This window comes from Dama dama, chromosome 22, assembly GCF_033118175.1.
Source record: "Dama dama isolate Ldn47 chromosome 22, ASM3311817v1, whole genome shotgun sequence".
Taxonomy (NCBI): Eukaryota; Metazoa; Chordata; class Mammalia; order Artiodactyla; family Cervidae; genus Dama; species Dama dama.
The window spans coordinates 31,129,805-31,153,496 of record NC_083702.1 but is presented as its reverse complement, the minus strand read 5'-3'; the positions used below and the strand labels follow the sequence as shown (position 1 = coordinate 31,153,496).

At 37.8% G+C, this 23,692-nt stretch overlaps 1 protein-coding gene across 3 annotated transcripts in view; it reads left to right on the top strand.

Annotated features, from left to right (window-relative positions):
- Positions 1-23,692, top strand: part of ABCC9 (ATP binding cassette subfamily C member 9) — a 149,342-nt gene that overhangs the window by 63,860 nt on the left and 61,790 nt on the right. For all 3 annotated transcript variants that reach the window (XM_061125119.1, XM_061125117.1, XM_061125118.1), the window contains exons 17-24: positions 2,702-2,774; positions 3,931-4,036; positions 9,784-9,822; positions 11,296-11,397; positions 14,358-14,442; positions 15,967-16,047; positions 23,173-23,310; positions 23,436-23,561. In XM_061125119.1, the coding sequence (XP_060981102.1) occupies positions 2,702-2,774; positions 3,931-4,036; positions 9,784-9,822; positions 11,296-11,397; positions 14,358-14,442; positions 15,967-16,047; positions 23,173-23,310; positions 23,436-23,561 (750 nt within the window). The remainder of the gene's footprint in view (positions 1-2,701; positions 2,775-3,930; positions 4,037-9,783; positions 9,823-11,295; positions 11,398-14,357; positions 14,443-15,966; positions 16,048-23,172; positions 23,311-23,435; positions 23,562-23,692) is intronic.

Sequence of the window (23,692 nt, the reverse complement as noted above, 5' to 3'; positions counted from 1 at the left end):
GATCAAGGCTGTCTCCAAGAAAAAGAAATACAAAAGGGTTGTCTGAGGAGGCCTTACAAATAGCTGAGAAAAGAAGAGAAGCTAAAGGCAAAGGAGGAAAGGAAAGATAACCCCATCTGAATGCCGGGTTCCAAAGAATAGCAAGGAGAGATAAGAACGTCTTCCTCAATGATCAATGCAAAGAAATAGAGGAAGACAATAGAATGGGAAAGACTAGAGATCTCTTCAAGAAAATGAGAGATACCAAGGGAATATTTCATGCAAAGATGGGCACAATAAAGGACAGAAATGGTATGGCCCTAACAGAAGCAGAAGATATTAAGAAGAGGTGGCAAGAATATACAGAAGAACTATACAAAAAAGATCTTCATGACCCAAATAACCACAATGGTGTGATCACTCACCTAGAGCCAGACATCCTGGAATGCGAAGTCAAGTGGGCCATAGGAAGCATCACTGAGGACAAAGTGAGTGGAGGCGATGGAATTCCAGTTGAGCTATTTCAAATCCTAAAAGATGATGCTGAGACAGTGCTGCACTCAATATGCCAGCAAATTTGGAAAACTCAGCAGTGGTCACAGGACTGGAAAAGGTCAGTTTTCATTCCAGTACCAAAGAAAGGCAATGCCAAAGAATGCTCAAAGTACTGCACAATTGCACTCATCTCACACGCTTCCCTGGTGGCTCAGAGGGTAGAGCATCTGCCTGCAATGCAGGAGACCTGGGTTCAATCCCTGGGTCCGGAAGATCTCCTGGAGAAGGAAATGGCAACCCACTCCAGTATTCTTGCCTGGAAAATCCCACGGACAGAGAAGCCTGGTAGGGTACAGTCCATGGGGTCGCAAAGAGTCAGACATGACTGAGCGCTTCACTTTCACTTTCACAGGCTAGCAAAGTAATGCTCAAAATTCTCTAAGTCAGGCTTCAAAAGTACGTGAACCACGAACTTCCAGATGTTCAAACTGAATTTAGAAAAGGCAGAGGAACCAGAGATCAAATTGCCAACACCTGTTGGATCATAGAAAAAGCAAGTGAATTTCAGAAAAAAACATCTGCTTTATTGAGTATACCAAAGACTTTGTGTAGATCACAACAAACTGTGGAAAATTCTTCAAGAGATGGGAATACCAAACCACCTTACCTGACTCTTGAGAAATCTGTATGCAGGTCAGGAGGCAACAGTTAGATCTGGACATGGAACAACAGACTGGTTCCAAACTGGGAAAGGAATACGTCAAGGCTGTATATTGTCACCTTGCTTATTTAACTTATATGCAGAGTACATCATGCAAAATGCCAGGCTAGATGAAGCACAAGCTGGAAGCAAGATTGCTGGGAGAAATATCAATAACCTCGGATACGCAGATGATACCACCTTTATGGCAGAAAGTTAAGAGGAACTAAAGAGCCTCTGATGAAGGTAAAAGAGGAGAGTGAAAAAGCTGGCTTAAAACTCAGCATTCAAAAAACTAAGATCATGGCATCCAGTTCCATCACTTCATGGCAAATAGATGGGAAAACAATGGAAACAGTGACAGACTTTATTTTCTTGGGCTCCAAAATCACTGTAGATAGTGACTGCAGCCATGAAATTAAAAGATGCTTGCTCCTTGGGAAAAACGCTATGACCAACTTAGACAGCATATTAAAAATCAGAGACATTACTTTGCCAACAAAGGTTCATTTAGTCAAAGCTATGGTTTTTCCAGTAGTCATGTATGGATGTGAGAGTTGTACTAGAAAGAAAGTTGAGCACCAAAGAATTGATTCTTTTGAACTGTGGAGTTGGAGAAGACTCTTGAGAGCCCCTTGGACTGCAAGGAGATCCAACCAGTCCATCCTAAGGGAAATCAGTCCTGAATATTCATTGGAAGGACTGATGCTGAAGCTGAAACTCCAATTCTTTGGCCACCTGATGGGAAGAACTGACTCATTTGAAAAGACCCTGATGCTGGGAGAGATTGAGGGCAGGAGGAGAAGGGGACGACAGAGGTTGAGATGGTTGGATGGCATCAGTGACCCAATGGACATGAGTTTGAGCTAGTTCCAGGAGTTGGTGATGGACAGGGAGGCCTGGCGTGCGGCAGTGCATGGGGTCGCAAAGAGTTGGACATGACTGAGGGACTGAACTGAACTGAACCACCGAGCACTGTTGCTTCATTTCTGTACTTTTTTCCTTCCTCCCCTCTATTCTTTCAAGATCAGTGAATAGCAGTAAGTCCACATAGTTCAGGAAATTCATTCGTTACTAAGCCTTCATCCTTAGCTAACAAGTCATTTGTTGCAATAATTTGTAGTTATTTCTCTTCTTGACTTTACATCACCAGGTTTCTGGCGATTGCAGCAGTGAGAGAATAATCCATGTCAGGGTTACATTGGACAATATTTGAGTGATTGCTTTTTAAGAATGTTCACATATAAACGATCCAGTAATCACATACTTTCAGGGAAAATTATTGTAATTTTTAGCATTCTTCATAATACCACTGATTTAAAGACCTTCTCCCTTCCATTCTTTTTTGTTTTTCATCTATGCCTCTAAATAGTCATAACTCTAAATTAGAATTTTACCACTGTGTGTTCTACTGTGTTGAAAGTCTTCCAGTGCTTTATAAAGAAAATTTATTTTAATTGGACTTATCCTGTGATACCACATATTTATGTAATGTTATAATTAAATTTCTGTACTCTTATTTTCTAGGTCACAAATGGGTACTTTTCATGGGGCAGTGGTTTAGCAACCTTATCCAATATCGATATTCGAATTCCAACAGGTAAGAATCATTTATTACTAGTTTGTAATTGTTTTTTTTAAGGAACAAATTTATTTTTGTGAATTCAGGGCGAAAACGTTTGTCACCTCCAAAGCGTTAGTTCTTTCATTTGACTAATTCATCATGAAATAATATAAAGCCACATTGTGAACTAGCATCAAGTTTGTATCTGTTCATTATCATGACCGTGATTTTCCAAGATAACTGAGCCTAACAAAAGGAAAGACTTTTTAAAGACAAACATTACTGATCGTTATCTGTTAGCACTGTGAAGCTCATGAATCCCTGTATCCCTGAGAGAATGACTGGGAATTATAAGACCTGCCTATCACTACAGAGTGGGGACCTTGAACAAACTATTTACCATCCAAATGAACTGTTTTTAGTTTATTTGTTGATTTGTGGCATTTAAATAATGGAGTAGTTGATTTCTCATTTTGTTGAAGAAAGATTTTAAAGAAATAGTGTTTGAGAAAATAGTTTTCTATCCCCAAAGAAAACTGATGACGTTTTCAGATATTTAAGACTCAAATACCCTGTAGTTTTTACTAAAATGTTTGGATAATTGAATATAAATATTTTTTGACTTGGCCTCATGGTCAATAACTTGGAATTTTTCTATGAAACATGCAAATCAAAGTAAGAACTGATTAAAGTGATTAATCACTTTAATCTTAATTATCTGTTTTAGTCAAAATTACCTTTTTCTCCAGAATGAATTGAATAATAAAGGTAATACTAATCTAGGTGACTTAGGCAAGTATTTCACTGCTGCTTCTACTAGAGTCCGTTATTCTCATAATTTAAAAATAATACATCAAGGGACTACCCTGGTGGTCCAGTGGCTAAGATTTCAAGGGCTGAGTTTGATCCCTGGTCAGGGAACTCAATCCCCCATACCACAGCTAAGACCTGGAACAGTCAAATAAATAAATATTTTTTAAAATAGCATATCAAGACCTATAGATTTTAATTTTCCTTCCCTTTTCCAGAAACCTTATGTATCAGTAAAAGGAGCTGTTTAGAATACTATTGCTGGGGACCAAAACTGGGCCATAGATTGTGAAACCTCAGCGTTTTCTAAATGTGTTTTGATTTTTATTTTATAAGTGAATTCCTTTTCATCCTGTTATTATCCTTTGTTTCTTTTCTCTAGGTCAGTTAACCATGATTGTGGGCCAAGTGGGATGTGGGAAGTCTTCTCTTCTCCTCGCCATCCTCGGAGAGATGCAGACCTTGGAAGGAAAAGTTCACTGGAGCAAGTATGTGTATTTTTAATCAGTCTCTGTTGGTCTGTCACACATCCGATGATCTCCCAAGGGAAGGAATGAGAAGAGTAGATTCCCATGTTCGAGGTCTGAGGGCCCCTTGGAAATAAGTACAGCTTTAAAAAAGCAAATCAGTGGAAACTTTAAATGTTATAAGTGAAAAAAGATAAAAGAATTCACGATAGAGCTTTATAGTATGTATAAACTAATATATTGATTTTAGCAAGATTGGGATCGTAAAGGTAAATTTTGAAAGTTAAATGGATAACACAGATAAATAAAGTTTAAAAATTTATCCTATAATTAAAGAAAATTTGCATTATTTATAAAGTTTAAATACACACAGAGCCTTAGTGGTCCAGTGTTCAGAGAAGAAATATCAAATAATCTTTTTGAAACTCTTCCTAAGAGACTGAGAAATCATCCATTTCTCTTTACATCCAACTTAAACTAGACAGTTAAAGTGTCTAGTTAGGGATGTGGCTGTGTCAGACTAGTGTGTTGTGCATCCACAAAGACATTGTGTTTCTTCTGAATGTTTGAATCTTTGTTTTGGATTCTTCAAAAAACATCGTAGTAATAAGGTTACTCCAGACCATACTATTATATAATTGTGTAATAATGAATAAGTCATATTTATTTATTTAGTTTGATCTATCTGGTAGACAGACTTCCCAGGTGGTGTTAGTGATAAAGGACCCGCCTACCAATGCAAGAGACAAAAGAGACTTGGGTTTGATCCCTGGGTCGGGAAGTTCCCTGGAGGAGGGCATGGTAACCCACTCCAGTATTCTTGCCTGGAGAATCCCATGGACAGAGGAGCCTGGTGAGCTACAGTCCATGGGGTCACAAAGGGTAGGACATGACTGAGCAACTTAACGTGCACACACACACCTGGTAGACCACCCCAACCCCCACAGTCATTATGGAGAAATTGCTAACAGCTTATCTATGATATTGGACTGTAGACAGTCTACAGAAAATCACTGCAGTGATTTTCATCCAGGTTATCCCCAGGGAACACTGGACAATGTCTAGAAACATTTTTTGGTTTTCATACTAAGGGAATTGATTTGCTTACTGATCTAGTTGATGGTGGCCAGTTCAGTTCAGTTCAGTCACTCAGTCATGTCTGACTCTTTGCGACCTCGTGAACCGCAGCATGCCAGGCCTCCCTGTCTATCACCAACTCCCAGAGTCCACCCAAACCCATGTCCATGAGTTGGTGATGCCATCCAACGATCTTATCCTGTGTCATCCCCTTCTTCTCCTGCCCTCAGTCTTTCCCAGCAGCAGGGTCTTTTCCAATGAGTCAGTTCTTCACATCAGGTGGCCAAAGTATTGGAGTTTCAGCTTCAACATCAGTCCTTCCAATGAACACTCAGGACTGATATCCTTTAAGATGGACTGGTTGGATTTTCTTGCAGTCCAAGGGACTCTCAAGAGTCTTCTCCAACACCACAGTTCAAAAGCATCAATTCTTCATCACTCAGCTTTCTTTATAGTGGCCAGAAATGCTGCTAAATATCCTCCAACACAGAACAGCCCTCCACAAGAATCCCCCTTGCAGGAGACCTGGGTTCTATCCCTGGTTGGAGAGATTCCCTGGAGAAGGAAATGGCAACCCACTCCAGTATTCTTGTCTGGAGAATTGCATGGACAGAGGAACCTGGCAAGCTATACTCCATGGGGTCGCAAAGAGTTAGGCCCAACTGAGCAACTAGCAGACACATCCTCCAATACACAGGACAGCCCTCCACAGCAGGGAATTATCTGGCTCCAAATGTTCCTTGTGCTGGGGAGACCTTGCCCTAGACTTGCACACGTCCATTTAGTTCTTATCATTGTAGGTTCCATTGTGGCTTAATCTACTGTTAACATACACAGACATCTCTTCAGAATGAGTCAAAACTATTTACAGGCATTTTGAGAATAGATTCTATTTTAAACTCCAATTAAGAGACGGAAATGCTTGGATGTGAAATTTGAGCTGGAAACAGCAGAACTGTAAATCCTATTTTTGGTATCATTGGTGAAAGAAGAAAGCTGAGAAATGTGGTGGGTACAGTTTATTCCTGTTGCAATTGTATACATGAAACTGTGTAGTGTGTATCCAGCAGTGAGCTCGGTGAATAACTGCCCCTTGCAGTTTCATTCACGAGGGGGTCCTGTTGATCACTAAAGCCAGATGCTATGGACGTGTGCCCTGCCACCACCACCTTCCATCTTGGATGGATGCAGGTTTTGAGGAGCAGGTTTTACTGAATTAAATTATATCATGTGACATGTATGGCCATAATGAAGTTACTTGGGTTTTGTTTTTACCTTGTTTCATTAGTATTAAAACAGAAAGAATTAGAGACCATGACAGAAAAAGCTTGAGATTTTATTTTCATATCTCTAGAATGTTTCTATGATCTAGTCTTCTCTAGTATTACTCTACCTGGGCCAAATTCACTCCCAGTAGTATCATTAAGAACTATTATCATTTTGTTAATGGATAAATAGATGATTTGGGAATTAGAAAAGCATTTTACATAGTCTGTTTATTTATTGAGTTTTCTAAACAAGATACACACGTGTATATATGTATACATATATATATGTTATATTTTAGGCAAATTTATACCATTTATAGCCTATCTCATTTCTTAAAGGTAGTAAGGTATTTTATTTAATATAACATACTATAATAAACCTTGAAAAACAAAGATATCAAGAAAGAAAATAAGGTTTAAATAATAATCTGAGCAGTTAATAGGTAGAATGCATGTACTGGAGTCCTGCATATTTATAAAACATAGGCCACAAATTCTACTCTGAGTTCCATGGAAGCCAGTCAAAGAGGGACGTATGAGATAAAATCAGACATATACTTAATAAAGGTTAAGTTTTTTTTTAAGAAATAGAAAAGAAATATCTCCCATAAATCCTAATTTTAAAAAAGGTAAGAAAAGGTTATATCTTAAAGTCAGAGTCAATAAAATGAAAATATGAGAAAGGATTTAAGAAAATTCTAAGTATTTATAAAATCACTATAATTTAAAAATCATCTCTTTATGAATACTTGCCTTAAGAATATCCCATCTCTTCATAGCAGAAAGGGCTAAATTTTTCTTCAAAAATATTTGGGTTGGCTCTGACACACACCCAATAAAAACTAACCCCTAAAAGATTGGATAAGCTAATAAAAAAATTCTATTTTTCTTATTTACAAGAACTACTTAATTTTTTTCCATGATATCCATGATTATCTGATAAAATATATTTTCAAATCAAGAATGCTTGGAGGATGCTGACCTTTTTTAAAAGAGTTATTTGCAATAACTCTTTATTCTGGGAAAAATAACTGTTGCACCTATTCCAATAAGGAAAGTTATACAAATGTTATTAGAATAAAGCTAGCTTAAAAATTATCCATATTGACAGGTTGATTTTGTGTAAATGCTGAGAAGTACTTTACCTTGGAGTGAATTGTTTGCTGTTTTTTAAAGCTCAAGACAAAATAAAGTGAAACAGTAAAGGGTATGGTGAAGTACCAAGCACCTTGCTGTCATTCTTTCATCATTGCCTGTATCTCTGGTTGCATGAATTTTATTTTTAAATGTGCCCTCATGGTTGGCAGGAACAAAGCCCTGTAAAGTACCCTGTCCTATTGCAGGAAGAAATATTTACTTTGGACGGGAGAGAAGGCCCTGGTCCTCATGCAGGACAGACCCACATGGGTAGAACTTGGTACACAAAATCCATCTAAATATAGATGCCTCCTCAGCAATTGCTACCTTTAATGTAGTCTGACATGCAGTAGCCCCAGTAGAGAAAGGAGAGAGCGGTGAGGGAGGGACTGAAAAATTTTCCAAGCTTGTTGGAAGGCCAAGGGTCTTACTCCTGAGTCTACTGTGCTCTGTATTTGTTGAAAAGCAAATGTTCTGCCCAACTGAAGTTGTCCTTTCCTAGTCGTCATGATAAATAATAATTCCTACTGACATCCCAGGAATTAGAACAAAATAAAACGCTTCACCTGTTGGATGGTCCAGGGAGGGAGTCCAGAATATGTAATAATCCCGGTAACTATATAAGACATAACCATCATTTATCTCTGGCTTCCCTTGCTTTTTCTTCCATCTTGCTCATGCCATCAGCCATCCTGTCAGACCCCATCTGTTGTGATGGTCTATTTTCTGATGTCTTAGTGTAACTGCCTTTATAGCAGTGGCTCAATCACTCTAAGACTTTGCCTGGCATGAGGGGATAATAACACAATGAGTCAGCTTTCCTGGATCAGACATGACATAGCATGTTTGTGTTCACATCTAGCTTCCCCTTTTCCAAATACTGTTCCTGATTTCAGCTTGCAGAAGTCACTCTTTCCCATTCCATAAGATACCAACCATGAACTTGGAAGCTGGTAGATTACCAAGTTCTAACTTTTACTGTTGAAGGAAAATACACACAAATCCTGCATGCAAAAGTGAAGTTGGATGCTATTTTCCAGAAGGGGATTTTCCATCTGACATGTTTTGAATTCAGGTGTTTCAGAAATGATGGAGTTCACCTAAAATATTAAAATTTAGAATAATAAAATCAATAAGTCCTTAGGCATATTTTTCCCCTTGGTATAGGTATAACTAAATTTAATTAGTCAAATGCCTCATTTTACATTACTCATATAGATCAGTAATTAATTATACCCAAATGTTACAATGTGACCTATATACAGGTCTGTCTTTCTTTCCAGTTCCTTAAGGGCCAGGCTGTGTCTCAACCCTTCAAGTTTAGAGTATAAAAAGTATTTCTTCCTCTCTTGCCTTAGGGTAACTAATAAGAAATTTAAATAGATTAAATTTGAATTTTAACGGTAGGGAGTGCCTGGAGATATCAAATTCTAATACAGACTAGGAAAGTATTCCATAAAGATTATCCAAACTTACACAGCTAGTTGGAGCAAAGTTGGGGCTGCTGCTGCTGCTGCTAAGTCACTCAGTCGTGTCCAACTCTGTGCAACCCCATGAACAGCAGCACGCCAGGCCTCCCTGTCCATCACCGACTCCCAGAGTCCACCAAACCCACGTCCATCGAGCCGATGATGCCATCCAACCATCTCATCCTCTGTCATCCCCTTCTCCTCCTGCCCTCAATCCCTCCCAGCATCAGGGTCTTTTCCAATGAGTCAGCTCTTCACATCAGGTGGCCAAAGTATTGGAGTTTCAGCTTCAGCATCAGTCCTTCCAATGAACACCCAGGACTGCTCTCCTTTAGGATGGACTGGTTGGATCTCCTTGCAGTCCAAGAGACTCTCAAGAGTCTTCTCCAACACCACAGTTCAAAAGCATCAATTCTTCAGCGCTCAGCTTTCTTTATAGCCCAACTCTCACATCCATACATGACTAGTGGAAAAACCGTAGCCTTGACGAGACAGGCCTTTGTTGACAAAGTAATGTCTCTGCTTTTTAATATGCTGTCTAGGTTGGTCATAACTTTCCTTCCAATATGGCTATTGTGTGAACCCAAATTTTATATGAAGAACAGTGCTGTCTTTTGGAAGCTTAATTATTTCCTAGTTGATGAGGATATAAAAGAAGACTGTCATTTATCTGGTTTGTCTTTGGGATTAGTATCAACAGCCATTTGAAAGTGTAATTATTTAGTATATACAATGTTTATCTCTTATCTGATTTGTACACGCATTCATCCTATATTTGTATTTCATAATTAATGAACATTGTTTGCCATACTTGCAGTGTAAATGAATCTGAACCTTCTTTTGAAGCGACCAGAAGGTATTATTTCTATTTTAATCTGCGTTTAATAAGAATAACTACCTTCCTCAGACTTTTCCTGATATTCCACCTCTTACTCTTAGTCATTTTATTCATTCTGATAATGTACAAAGTTGTTTATTAAAATGGACTAGTAAATTTCTGATCGCAGTAGTTCCCAACATCTGGAAGCTGCTGAAAGAATTAATTTGCTGAACTAAATGGCCCATCTTATCAATTGTTGCCTTCTCCATGAGCCACACAGATCTCAACTTTGACTAAAACTCAAACAGTTCTTAGCAAATTGGATTTGGTATTTCATAAAATAAAGATGAAAGAATTATTATGTATATTATTTATGAGTTAAACAGTGATGAAATCTGCCTGTAAACTAGAACTGGAGAACCAAGTACTTCATCTATTTAAAAAAAAAGAGAAGAAAACCTTAAAGAATGGTGGTGGGGGAAGGAGGGAAGCAGCCATGCCAGAGACTGGGAACCACTGTTTTAATGCACAGATGGTTATCTAAGAGACCACTGGCATACTATATATTATGCCATGATACATGGCACATGATACTGTATATTATCATGCCCTCTAAACTCCTAAGATGTAATGTTTCAGGATGATCACTGAGCATTTCTAACTACCTTTTTCCTACACTTTATTCTCTTTTAACCTTAATTCCTAAATTAGTAGTTACAGAACATAACTAACTGTGAAAGTGTGAATTTTAAGCTGACCCCTTCCCTACCCCAAGCTCATCATCCTCTTTATCTTCAACTCACATGCATTTTCCTAATTACTGCAAGTTAAAATATGATGTATAGACATCTGGTAGAATTTGCAAGCCAAAAAGTGGGGCACAGGGAGGAGGCTATCATTTTTTAAAAATAAACAAACTGTTTCAATATGTATTGAAATACGTGGTTTTTAAATGTGTAGTTATTTCATTGTTGAAATGGACTCCTCAAAATTATTCTTTGCTTTGAAATATTTGCATTATCTATTCCCTTAAAATATGTTCATGTGAATAAAGCACAAACACATAATTACGGTATCAGTTCACATCCTCTTTAAAGGTATTCCTGTAAAATTCATAGTTAATGTATAGTGCTTTTAATATGAAGTAAAATATCTGTGGTTATTAAAGTTAATTGTTATTTATATTTAAATTATTGTAAAAATTGTAGTCATTTTAGAAAATAAAATTTTAATTAATAGTTCATACCTCAAAATATTTCTTTAGCATAGCAAAATCAGATTTGCACGTTGTGTGTTGTTTTAGTTAAGTTCTAATCCCTTTAATTTAGTGGAATATTTAACCACTAATTAATAAGGTTGATGGTCTTTAAAATATTCTTTTAGAAACTCTCCATTTCTGTCTTTGAGATATTTTTTCAACTTTCATTTTTCTTAGTTATACAAAAGTACAGGTACAGCACAGCTCTCTTGAGTAATTTTGGCATTTTGTTTTTCTTTTCCATTTTCCAGTAGGAACAGGTATTCTGTGGCTTATGCAGCTCAAAAGCCTTGGCTATTAAATGCTACGGTAGAAGAAAATATTACCTTTGGAAGTCCTTTCAACAAGCAAAGGTAATTTTGAATGTATAAAATTTAGAACTAAAAAGAGCAACTATTTCTGATCCCTCTGTTTTGTTCACAGTTTCTGGAGTCTTTTCTAAAAAAAATTTTATTGGAGTATAGTTCATTTACAGTGTTGTTAGTTTCAGGGGTACAGCAAAGTGAACCAGTTTTAGTATACATATATCCACTTTTTTAAAGATTCCTATCCCGTATAGGCCATTACAGAGTATTGAATAGAGTTCACTGTGCTATGCAGCAGATAGTTGATATCTGTTTTATGTATAGTAGTACATACATGTCAATCCCAATATGCCAGCTCTCCTTCCTCCCACCCATCCCCTGGTTCTGAAATCTTTATATCAGGACTGCCTTTCTTCTCTGTTTGCCCTGCTTCTGTCCTCATCACCAGATCTACTAAGTCAACTTTTGTAAGAGAAGCCTCACTGGGATTCAGCCCATTATATGCACTTACTGAGGACAATTTGTACAGCAAAAATAAACAGCCGAAACAGAAGTTGTGTGTGTATGGGGGGCGGGGGGTGCAGGGTGAGGGTGGTGCTGAGGTTGTTGGTAAACAGAAGAAAAATCCCAGTAAGTTGCAGAAGGCGGGTTAACCATGGAAAAAGAAGAGAAGGAATATGGGATCTGAGAGGTCTGATTACTCAGAGCAGCCAGAGTATGTCTTCTTTCAATCATCTTCTAAACACCCATTGGAGAAGGGAATGGCTACCCACTCGATTATGCTTGCCTGGAGAATTCCATGGACAGAGGAGCCTGGTGGGCTACAGTCCTTGGGTCTCAAAGAGTTGGGCACAACTGAGCAACTGACACTTTCACTTTCACTTCCAAACATCCACTGGAGTGTACAAAGGCAAGACCCTTTCCTGAAGCCGCCTTCATGAGAGGTAGGGGGTGTCCTAAGACTCAAAGCAGGGTCCTGAGAGTTAAGGAGAAGTAGATTTGGGGAGAGGCATGAGGAAGGGGAGGGGAGAGGAAAGTGTGGGAGGAAAAATTCAAATTACATGGGATTGTTTGGGGCCTGGAGTAAACCAGACAGAAAGGGATCTGTGTACATTGATGGTGGCAAACTCCATTGTAAAGGAAGGCTGAGATGGGCAGTAAAGTGCTTTCAAAGCCAACCGGTATGAATCTGAATTTTCCGGAGGCCCAGCAAAGTGTTAGAAAGAGGACTCACAAAGTAAATGTAATCTGCCCATGTCATGATGGATTTATATAAGGTGAATCTGAATTAGGGAGCAAGAAGACATTTAGAAGGTGTTGGGCTAATGATCTGGACATGCTGTGTTTGTTGCCTGTACTTAGCAGTGACTGTAGAAATGGGAAAAAAAAGAGATGGTTGACAGAGAGCATTCTGAAATAAGAATGGGAGAAGAAAACGGAAGAATCACTTGGAATCTAGAAAAATGGTACAGATGAACCTATTTGCAGTACAGGAATAGAGACTCAGATTTAGAAAACAGATGTGTGGACACAGTGGCGGGGAGCTGGGGGATGAATTGAAAGAGTAGCACTGACATATATACACTACCATGTATAAAACAGATAGCTAGTGGGAAGCGAGGAGATCCAGCCAGTCCATCCTAAAGGAGATCATTCCTGGGTGTTCATTGGAAGGACTGATGTTGAAGCTGAAACTCCAACACTTTGGCCACCTGATGTGAAGAGCTGACTCATTGGAAAAGACCCTGATGCTGGGAAAAATTGAGGGCAGGAGGAAAAGGGGACAACAGAGGATGAGATGGTTGGATGGCATCACTGACTCAATGGACATGGGTTTGGGTGGACTCCGGGAATTGGTGATGGACAGGGAGGCCTGGCGTGCTACGGTTCATGGGGTCGCAAAGAGTCAGATAAGACTGAGCAACTGAACTGAACTGAAGTGGGAAGCTGCTATATAGCTCAGGAAGCTCAGCTTGGTGCTCTGTGATGACCTAGATGGGTGGGATGGAGGTGGGGTGGGATGTAGGGCCAAGAGGGAGAAGATACATGTGTACACATAGCTGGTTCACTTTGTAGGACAGCAGAAATTAGCACAACATTGTACAATTAAATTAAAATAAAATAATTACTCAAATTATTAAAATAATAATAACTCAAATATTTTAAGAACAGGTGATTGAGAAAATGAAACCATTGATATTTTCCCCAGAACTCCCAGTCTCCATGCTTCCTTGAATGTCTAGTCCACCCAGTTTCCAAATCCAGCCTTAGGTCAACTTTATGTCAGTCCTTATCGATTTCTGTTTTCTTCTCTCTTCAGCATCATGACTGTGGACACAGATTCCTCTCCCCTGTCCCCACTTCCCCCCGCCCCATAACCGATACTCTAGCCCCAGTGAGGCTCCTCTTATCCTTCACACATACCATGAACTTGTCCACTGTCATACAGTTCCTTTCTCTCTCCCCTTATTGTCATTCCTGGCAAATTACAGTTCATCTTTCTGCAGACACCTCACAAATCGCCTCCTCTGCAAAAATATCACTAATTTCTCAGTCATTCCTTCCTGCATATTCTAGGAGCACTTTGTAACTACCCATCTATGGTACCTAACAAGGTACATTTGTTTCTGTGTCAATTTTCTGCTGCATTTAATAGTTGTGTTAAAATTTTTAACCATTTTTCATTGAAGTATAATTAATTAACAATCTCATTTTGAGTATACAGCAAAGTGATTTGATTGTACGTATATCTATTCTTTTTCAGATTATTTTCCATTGTAGGTTATTACAAGAAATTGGATATAGTTCCCTGTGCTATACAATAATTTTACAAGAGTGGGAACCAATATCTATTTGTCTTTGTATCTACAAGCCTAATGTAGAGGCTAGAATATACTAAATTCTTCAATAGGTGTTTTATTTCAGCTTCTGAGACATTGAACCTGGAACTTGGTTTATGGGCAGTATATTAATCATGATTTAAAAACTCAAAACCACCTCTCCTACAGGTACAAAGCAGTCACAGACGCATGTTCTCTTCAACCAGATATCGACTTACTACCATTTGGAGACCAAACTGAAATTGGAGAGAGGGTGAGCTATGTGTGGTATAATTACACAATGAACACAAATCCAGAAAAGTCTTCCAGTTATCTTTAACCTTTAATGGAAAATTTAAAAATCAGAGAGCACCGGAATTATGTTTTCCTAGTGACAAGTTCTAGAAACAGAAGCACAGGAATTCTTGATGCTACTGTCTTAAGGATGTGTTGAGTAACTAGCATGAACTTCACATTTTGCTAGCCACTCAGTTCTCAAGGGAAAGGAACCAGTCCCTGCCTTTGATCAAATGTATTTTTACTTAACTTGGAGTTTACTTTAAATTGGTTTGGAAACCGAGATTGCTTCCGACAACTTTTTCCACTCTTGTCAACATCCATTTATTCTTGTTAAAGTGTTCTTTTTGCTTTGTATAAACAGGTCTTACATTGGCGTCATACTGTTCCAACTAGCCGGAAAATATTTATATCTGTATATAATCTTTATAACAATGTTGGCTAAAGTGTTTGACTCTTATGGGGTCAAGTACTAAGCAAAAGGCTATATATATATATATATATATATATGCATTATTTGCTTTTACAACAAATCTGTTACATAGGTGTTTTGTTATCTGCGTATTGTAGCTGAGAAAACCAGGGCAGAGAAAGGTTAAAGAACTTGCCTGGTCAGAGTCACTGGGACAGTTGAGATTGGTCCGACTCTGTCGTCTGTGTTATTCATTGCTGTTTTTTATTGCAGCATGGTATAGTGTTTAAGAACATGACCTGAACTTCTCTAAGCCTTAGTTTCCATGTGGAAAGCAATACATTGAAATTGCTATGATAAGAGAAATAAGGAATGGAAAGCCATACACAGCAGCCTGACACATTTTACTAAAGTGTTAGTTGCTCAGTCATGTCCAACTCCTTGCAACTCCATGGACTATAGCTCATCTGTGCAAGGAATTTTCCAGACAAGAATACTGGAGTGGGTAGCCATTGCCTTCTCCAGGGGATCTTCCCGACCCAGGATTGAACCCAGGTCTCCCACATTGCAGGCAGATTCTTCACCATCTGAGCCACCAGGGAAGCTCATCACATACTAAGTGCTCAGCAAATAGTAGTTTTTCACATTTGTATAATTAGCACTTCATTATAAAAGCATACTGCTGTATAGTTCACTTGAACACAACTTGTAATATTGAATTTAAGAGACATGTTAACTGTTAAGCATACTACAGACACAATTCATGAAACTAGAAACAATTTCAAGATTATTTCCAGTCTTCAGCACTCATTTTGGTTTTTGTTATTAATATTTTTGTATAGTGGAGCCCTCTACTAGAGTGAAAAGAAGATTAATGTTATCAGTCAAAGATGATCTTAATATAATTCAAGTGTTGACCACTAGAAAGCTCGTGTTTTATCTTCCCAGTGTTATCACTGTTTAATTAATAAACTACCATTAATTTAAGATTTTTAAAGAGAAGTTTGTATTTTTAGGGATTTTTTTTTTTTAACCAGCAGATTATTTACTACTGTAAATGGTGAATGTTAATGGGTATTTCTTCTCTAGGGCATCAATCTGAGTGGAGGTCAGAGGCAAAGAATCTGTGTGGCCCGAGCTCTCTATCAAAATACCAACATTGTCTTCCTGGTAAGAATATATGGTATTCCCTTTCTACTTGATCTTTCCCTCTGGACAAATGAGTCTTTAAGGGGATAAGTAACTCAAGGAAAGATGGTTTAACTTGTGAAATCACAGAGAATTAAGGCAAAACAAATCCTCAGAGTACAAATCAGATCAACATGTAAGATGAGCGTGAAGGACCCCAAGGGACTGAGGTTCCCAAATAATTGCTTATATGCATTCTTAAACCATGAGGATCATTGATGAAAGGGTGTGGATGGTGCTGGATGAACTGGACAGGATCATAGATCTTCTCATTTATATTTGCTAGTAGAAAGCTTGGTGGGCATAAGGGTTAGTAAGGATGCAACTCAGAGTGTGGTTAAGATTTATGTGTAAAGTTTCCTGAAATTATTCTTAGAAATCTTGATACCAGCCTAGATCTACTAAATCATAATCTGTAATGGCAGAGTCTAGAATCTGTATCTTAAAAAAGCTTTGTAGATTATTTTCTAGTATATTCTGGGTTGATAACCTATGGATGTAGAAATAAAAATGGATGATTATATTGACGATGAATTTGCTCTAGTTTTATTCCTCCAGCAGATTGTAGCAAAAATCACTTAGCATACAACTAGACAGTGCCTAGAGATCAGCAGGTTATATAAATCCATCCTCCCACTGCCTTCTCCTTCAGTGCATGTGTTAACCATGTATAAATCTGGTTCTCAGACCTTTAAACTTTTCACTCCATCTAATGAACATCTTCAGAAAGTAGCTTGATTTTAGAGTTTTCCACTCCAAAATTTTGGATCCATTACTGGGTATGAAAGTAGAAAATGAAAGTATTGCTGGAAATGCACTTCAGGTTAATGTCTCTAAGAATTCCTGCCCCCAAATTTTCCATAAAACAACACTATAAAAGACATAGCAGGATCAAGCAGTAACCTGTTAAAACTCAACGTTAAAAAGACTAAGATTGTGGCTTCCAGTCCTATCACTTCATGGCAAATAGGTGGGGAAACAATGGCAACAGTGGCAGATTTTATTTTCTTGGGCTCTAAAAATCACTGTGAATGGTGACTGCATCCATGAAATTAAAAGACGCTTGCTCCTTGGGGAAAAAAAAAAGCTATGATAAACCTAGACATCATGTTAAAAAGCAGAGACATTTCTTTGCCAACAAAGGTCTGTCTAGTCAGAGATATGGTTTTCCCAGTGGTCATGTATGGATGTGAGAGCTGGACTATAAAGAAGGATGAGTGGCGAAGAAGTGATGCTTTTGAACTGTGGTGTTGGAGAAGACTCTTGAGAGTCCCTTGGACTGCAAGGAGATACAATCAGTCAAGCCTGAAGGAAATCAACTCTGAATATTCATTGGAAGAACTGATGCTGAAGCTGAAGCTCCAATACTGTGGCCACCTGATGCAAAGAGCCAACTCACTGGAAAAAACCTTGATGCTGGGAAAGATTGAAGGCAGGAAGAGAAGGGGACAACAGAGGATGAGATGGATGGATGGCATCATTGACTCAATGGACATGAGTTTGAGCAAACTCTGGGAGATAGTGAAGGACAGGGAAGCTTGGCGTGCTGCAGTCCATGGGGTTGCAAAGAATTGAACACAACTTAGCAACTGGACAGCAACAACAACCAAAATGTGAGCACATGTTGGAGAAATGGCACAATAGACTTGCTGGACACAGGGGTGCAAACCTTCAAACCTTCAATTTGAAAAAAAAAAATGCAATTGCTGTGAATCACAATAAAATGGATTGCAATAAAATGAGATATGCCTGTATCTGCAAAGTTCCATCTACCGTTCAGATATCATTGTCACAGGTTCTGGGAAGTAGAATGTGGGCATCTTTGGGGACCATTATTCTGCCTGCCTCAGATAGTTCTTATTATTGGAAAGTTATTTTGGGATTAAAATCTGCTTCTGTATATTTTCCATTGGCTTCCATTCTGCTTCTGCAACAGCAAATATATTTCTTTTATATGGCCATAGCTCAATATTTTAATGTTATTGACGTAACTTGCCATAATTTACTTTTCTCTAGGCTGAGAAAGCTTAATATTTTTAATTCTTCAACAGTAATGTTATCTTTATAACTTTTCTTAATTCTGGGTATAATAGTGTGTGTTAGGGTCCCTTTGAAAAAGCGTGTTCTAGATGCATTCTGATCAACTCAGCTAGTCTTAAAACTAATGGAGCTTATGATCTAAATATTATACTTTCTTCATAGCAGCCTAAAATTGAATAATGTTTTAGCAGCAACAAAATACTGTTGATCAGTCAGTTCAGTTCAGTCGCTCAGTCGTGTCCGACTCTTTGCAACCCCATGGACTGCAGCACGCCAGGCCTCCCTGTCAATCACCAACTCCTGGAGTTTACTCAGACTCATGTGTTTGAATAATTTCTCCTAGATAAAAATATTTCACCCTTGGATTGTTTAAAAATTCACAGAGCTCTTTGAATTGCAGTGTCGTCTCATTTGATTCTTATGATTGTGCTGCTAGGGTAGATGGTTTCCTCATGAAAAGAGAGGAAACTTATACATAGGTGGAATGCCCTACCCGAGAATTAATGGCTAGTAAGTGATGGAGTATGAGCTAAAACTTCATATCTTTTGAGTACTTTTCCTTTTTTTCTGTTTTTGTGATCAGCTGTTACTTTTTTTTTTAATTATTACTCTCAAGTGACTCTGTTGTCTTTTGCTTTCTTTTTGTCTCCCTTCCTCCTTTCCTTCCTACCTCCCTCCTTCCCTCCCTCCCTTCCTTTCCATCCATCAATGTTTGAGTGTCATCAAAGCCATCTTCTATGCTGGGTACCAAGGAGACAAAGGAGAAAGAGACATTATTGTTATCTTTAAAGATCTTACATGTACAAATAATTAGTTGAAAGGTTTTATATTTTGCTGTAAACTCTAATTAAACTTTACCAAATTAGCCTTTACACCTCTATACTTTTTTCCATGGTGGCTGTAACAATTTATATTTCCAACTACAATGCAAAAAGTCCTTTTTCTCCACATTCTCACCAACATTAGTTATTTCTTGTCTTTTTGATAATAGCCAATCTAACAGGTATGAAGTGATATCATTGTGGTTTTGATTTATATTTCCCAGATAATTAATAATATTAATATTAATGATAATTAATGATGTTGAGTACTATTTATGTACCTTTTGGCCATTTTTTTTCACTTTTTTGGAAAAAATATCTATTCAGATCCTTTGACCATTTTTTAAATTGGATTGTTTGGATATTTTGTTATTGATTTGTATGAGGTTTTTATATTCTGGGGGCATTAAATGCTTATAAGATACATGATTTACAAACATTTCATCCATTTCCATAAGTTGCCCTTTCATTTTGTTGATGATTTTCTTAATGTACAGAAATGTTTTAGTTTGATGTAGTTCTATTTATTTTTGCTTTTTCTGCCTTTGTTTTTGGTATTAAAATTTTAAAAACATTGCCAAGACCAACGTCAAAGAGCTTATCCACTATGTTTTCTTCTAAGAGTTTTATGGTTTCAGGTCTTAGGTTCATGTCTTTAATCCACTTGAGTTCATTTTTGTGTATGATGTAAAATAGTGGCCCAGGGTTTGTTTTTGGTTTTTTTTTGCATACTGCTGTCTACTTTCCCCAACAGCATTTATTGAAGAGACTACTCTTTCCACATTGTATCTATACATAGAGACAGTTTAACTTCTTCCTTTCCTATTTGGATGCCATTTCTTTTTCTTGACTAATTGATCTGACATAGTACTTCCAGTGTATGTGTCCCCAGTCACTCAGTTCATTTCAGTTCAGTTCAGTCTCTGAGTCGTGTCCGACTCTTTGTGACTCCATGCACTGCAGCACGCCAGGCTTCTCTGTCCATCACCAGCTCCTGAAGCGTGCTCAAACTCATGTCCATCGAGTCAGTGGTGTCATCCAGCCATCTCATCCTCTGTCATCCCCTTCTCCTCCTGCCTTCGCTCTTTCCCAGCATCAGGGTCTTTTCAAATGAGTCAGTATTTCACATCAGGTGGCCAAAGTATTGGAGTTTCAGCTTCAACATCAGTCCTTCCAATGAACATTCAGGACTGATTTCCTTTAGAATGGACTGGTTGGATCTCCTTGCAGTCCAAGGGACTCTCAAGAGTCTTCTCCAACACCACAGTTCAAAAGCATCATTTCTTTGGTGCTCAGCTTTCTTTATGGATGTCCGACTCTCACATCCATATATGACTACTGGAAAAACCATAGCTTTGACTAGATGGACCTTTGTTGGCAAAGTAATGTCTCTGCTTTTTAATATGCTGTCTAGGTTGGTCATAGTTTTTTTTCCAAAGAGCAAGTGTCTTTTAATTTCATGACTGCAGTCGCCATCTGTAGTGATTTTGGAGCCCCAAAAATAAAGTTTGTCACTGTTTCCATTGTTTCCCCATCTATTTGCCATGAAGTGATGGGACCAGATGCCATGATCTTACTTTTCTGAATGTTGAGTTTTAAGCCAACTTTTTCACTCTCCTCTTTCACATTCATCAAGAAACTCTTTAGTTCTTCTTCACTTTCTGCTGTAAGGGTGGTGTCATCTGCATATCTGAGGTTATTGATATTTCTCCCGGCAATCTTGATTCTAGTTTGTGCTTCATCCAGCCTGGCATTTCGCATGATGTACTCTGCACGTAAGTTAAATAAGCATGGTGACAGTATACAAACTTGACATACTCCTTTCCCTATATGAAACCAATCTGTTGTTCCATGTTCAGTTCTAACTGTTGTTTCTTGACCTGCATACAAATTTCTCAGGAGGCAGGTAAGGTGGTCTGGTATTCCCATCTCTTGAAGAATTTTCCACAGTTTGTTATGATCCAGTCACTCAGTGGTGTCCAATTCTTTGGACCCTGTGGACTATAGCTCACCAGGCTCCTTTGTCCACAGGATTTCCTGGGCAAGAATACTGCCCAGGAATACTGTGGGTTGCCATTTCTTCCTCCAGGGGATCTTCCTGACCCAGAAATCAAACCCACGTCTCCTGCACTGCACGGCAGGTAGATTCTTTATCACTGAGCCACCTGGTAAACCCCATAGTATTAAACTTTCAGTACTGTGTTGAATAAAAGTGATGAGGCTGGGTATCCTTGTCTTATTCCTGATCCTACGGGGAAAACTTTCAACTTTTCACGATTGAGTGTGGTGTTAGCTGTGGGCTTGTCATATATGATCTTTATTATGTTGAGGTATGTTTTCTTTATACCCATTCTATTCAAAGTTTTTATGATGATTGAATGTTGAATTTGGCCAATGTTTTTTGTGCTTCTATTGAGTTGATCATATGATTTTTATCCTTTATTACTGTGGTTATCATATTGATTGATTTGCAGATATTGAACCATCCTTGCATTCCTAGAATAAATCCAACTTATTCATGGTGTATGAACCTTTTAATGACTATTGAATATGGCTTGTTAAGATTTCGTCAAGGATGTTTGCATCTGTGATCATCAGAAACACTGGTCTGTAATTTTCTTTGTGTGTGTGTCTGTGTCTTTGGTATCAGGGAATCATCGGTTTTAATATCAGGGTAATGCTAGCTTTGTAAAATGTTTGGAAGTATACTTTCCTCTTCTATTTTTTGAAAAAGTTTGAGAAGAATTGGTTTAAATCCCAGTTTAAATGTTTGATTGAGTTCACCAGTGAAGCCATCTGGTTCTGGGCTTTTATTTGTTGGGGTGTTTTAGATTACTAATTCAATCCCCTTACCAGTAGTTTGTCTATTCAGCTTTTCTATTTTTTCATGATTCAGTTTTTGTAGATTATTTTTTTCTAGGAATTTATCCATGTCTTTTAGATGTCCAGTTTGTTGGTGTTCATAGTAGTCTCATGAGACTTTGTATTTGTGTGGTCACAATTGTAATGTTGCCCCTTTCATTTATAGTTTTATTTGAATCCTCCCACTTTCTTTGGTGAGTCTTATTAGTGAAAGTGGAAGTGTTAATTGCTCAGTTGTGTCTGACTCTTTGTGACCCCATGGACTGTAGCCTTCCAGGCTCCTCTGTCCATGGAATTCTCCAGGCAAGTATACTGGAGTGGGTTGCCATTCCCTTCTCCAGGGGATCTTCCCAAGCCAGGGATTGAGCCTGGGTCTCCTGCTTTGCAGGCAGATTCTTTACCATCTAAACCACCGTGTATCTAATGAGTCTTGCTAAGGGTTTGTATATTTTACTTATTTAGTTTCATCAATCTTTCCTTTTGTCTCTTTAGTTTATATTTTATATATTTCTATTCTGGTCCTTGTTATTTCTTCCTTCCATGAACTATGGGCTTAATTTGTTGTTTATTTTTCTAGTTTCTTGAGATGTAAAGTTAGGTTGTTTATTTGAGATCTTTCTTTTTTCTTAATGTAGGAATTTATTGCTATAAAATTCTCTTAGAACTGGTTTTGCTGCATCCCATAAGTTTTGATGCGTTGTGTCTCATTTTCATTTGTTTCAAGATATTATTTGATTTCCTCTTTCAGTTTCTCCATTGGTTGTTCAGGAGCATCTTGTTTTATCTCCATGTATTTGTGAATTTTCCAGAGGTGGGGTTTATGATGAGAATGTGTCTCAACCTTTCCTACCTGTTTTGATGTATTTTTCTGTCACCTAAAATGTAGAAATCACTCCGTTTCTGGATCTCTTCCAAAGGAAATTGCTCCATGTGCAGCTGTATATCAATGTATTCATGGCAAGAGGGAAATTCAGGAGCCTCCCATGTTGCCATCTTGGTCCAGAGTCTGTGCCTGTTTTTATTCGTGTCTAAAGTGAATCGATATCAACTTTAACTACTGTCATATTCTTTGTTTTGGTTTATTGTTATAAGTTGTCAAGTAATGTTGGCTTTTGAACTTGGAGATACTATATATAAGAATTCAAACCACTCCAAATATTGTTATTTACTTTTAACACTATTTTTAAGGTGAAAGAGAAAATAAAATCTTCATTTTTAATTTAGTAACTTTTTGTCATTTAAAGCTATTCAGAGTCTGTTTATTATAAAGTGAATTTTGTGGGATAATTTGCCTTTAGTTATTTGTATTTCTGTTTTCTGGAGGAATTTCATTACAAAGAAAATATGAAAAATTTTCATTATCTCTCCATTTTACTTGTTGTAGGATGATCCATTTTCTGCCTTGGACATTCACTTGAGTGATCACCTAATGCAGGAAGGAATTTTGAAATTTCTCCAAGATGACAAGAGGACACTTGTTCTTGTGACTCACAAATTACAATATCTAACACATGCTGACTGGGTAAGAGTTTAAAAGAAATTAAAAGAATTTTTATCTTAACAGCTATATAAATGCTTCCTGAGATAAATATAATTCACTTGGCCAATTATGGATTTTGTTGTAATTCTAATATATGCTTTCCTTAGATCATAGCCATGAAAGATGGAAGTGTTCTAAGAGAAGGGACTTTGAAGGATATTCAGACCAAAGATGTAGAGCTGTACGAACATTGGAAAACACTAATGAATCGGCAGGATCAAGAACTAGAAAAGGTAATTGCTCAGATTTAGAAGAGTTCAAAGTTCAGTTAAGAAGAGTCAGAAATACAGTGCAAAATTACTAAAAATACTTTTAAAGAAGTATTACATTTAATTTTTGATTATATAATAATCTCATCTGAAAA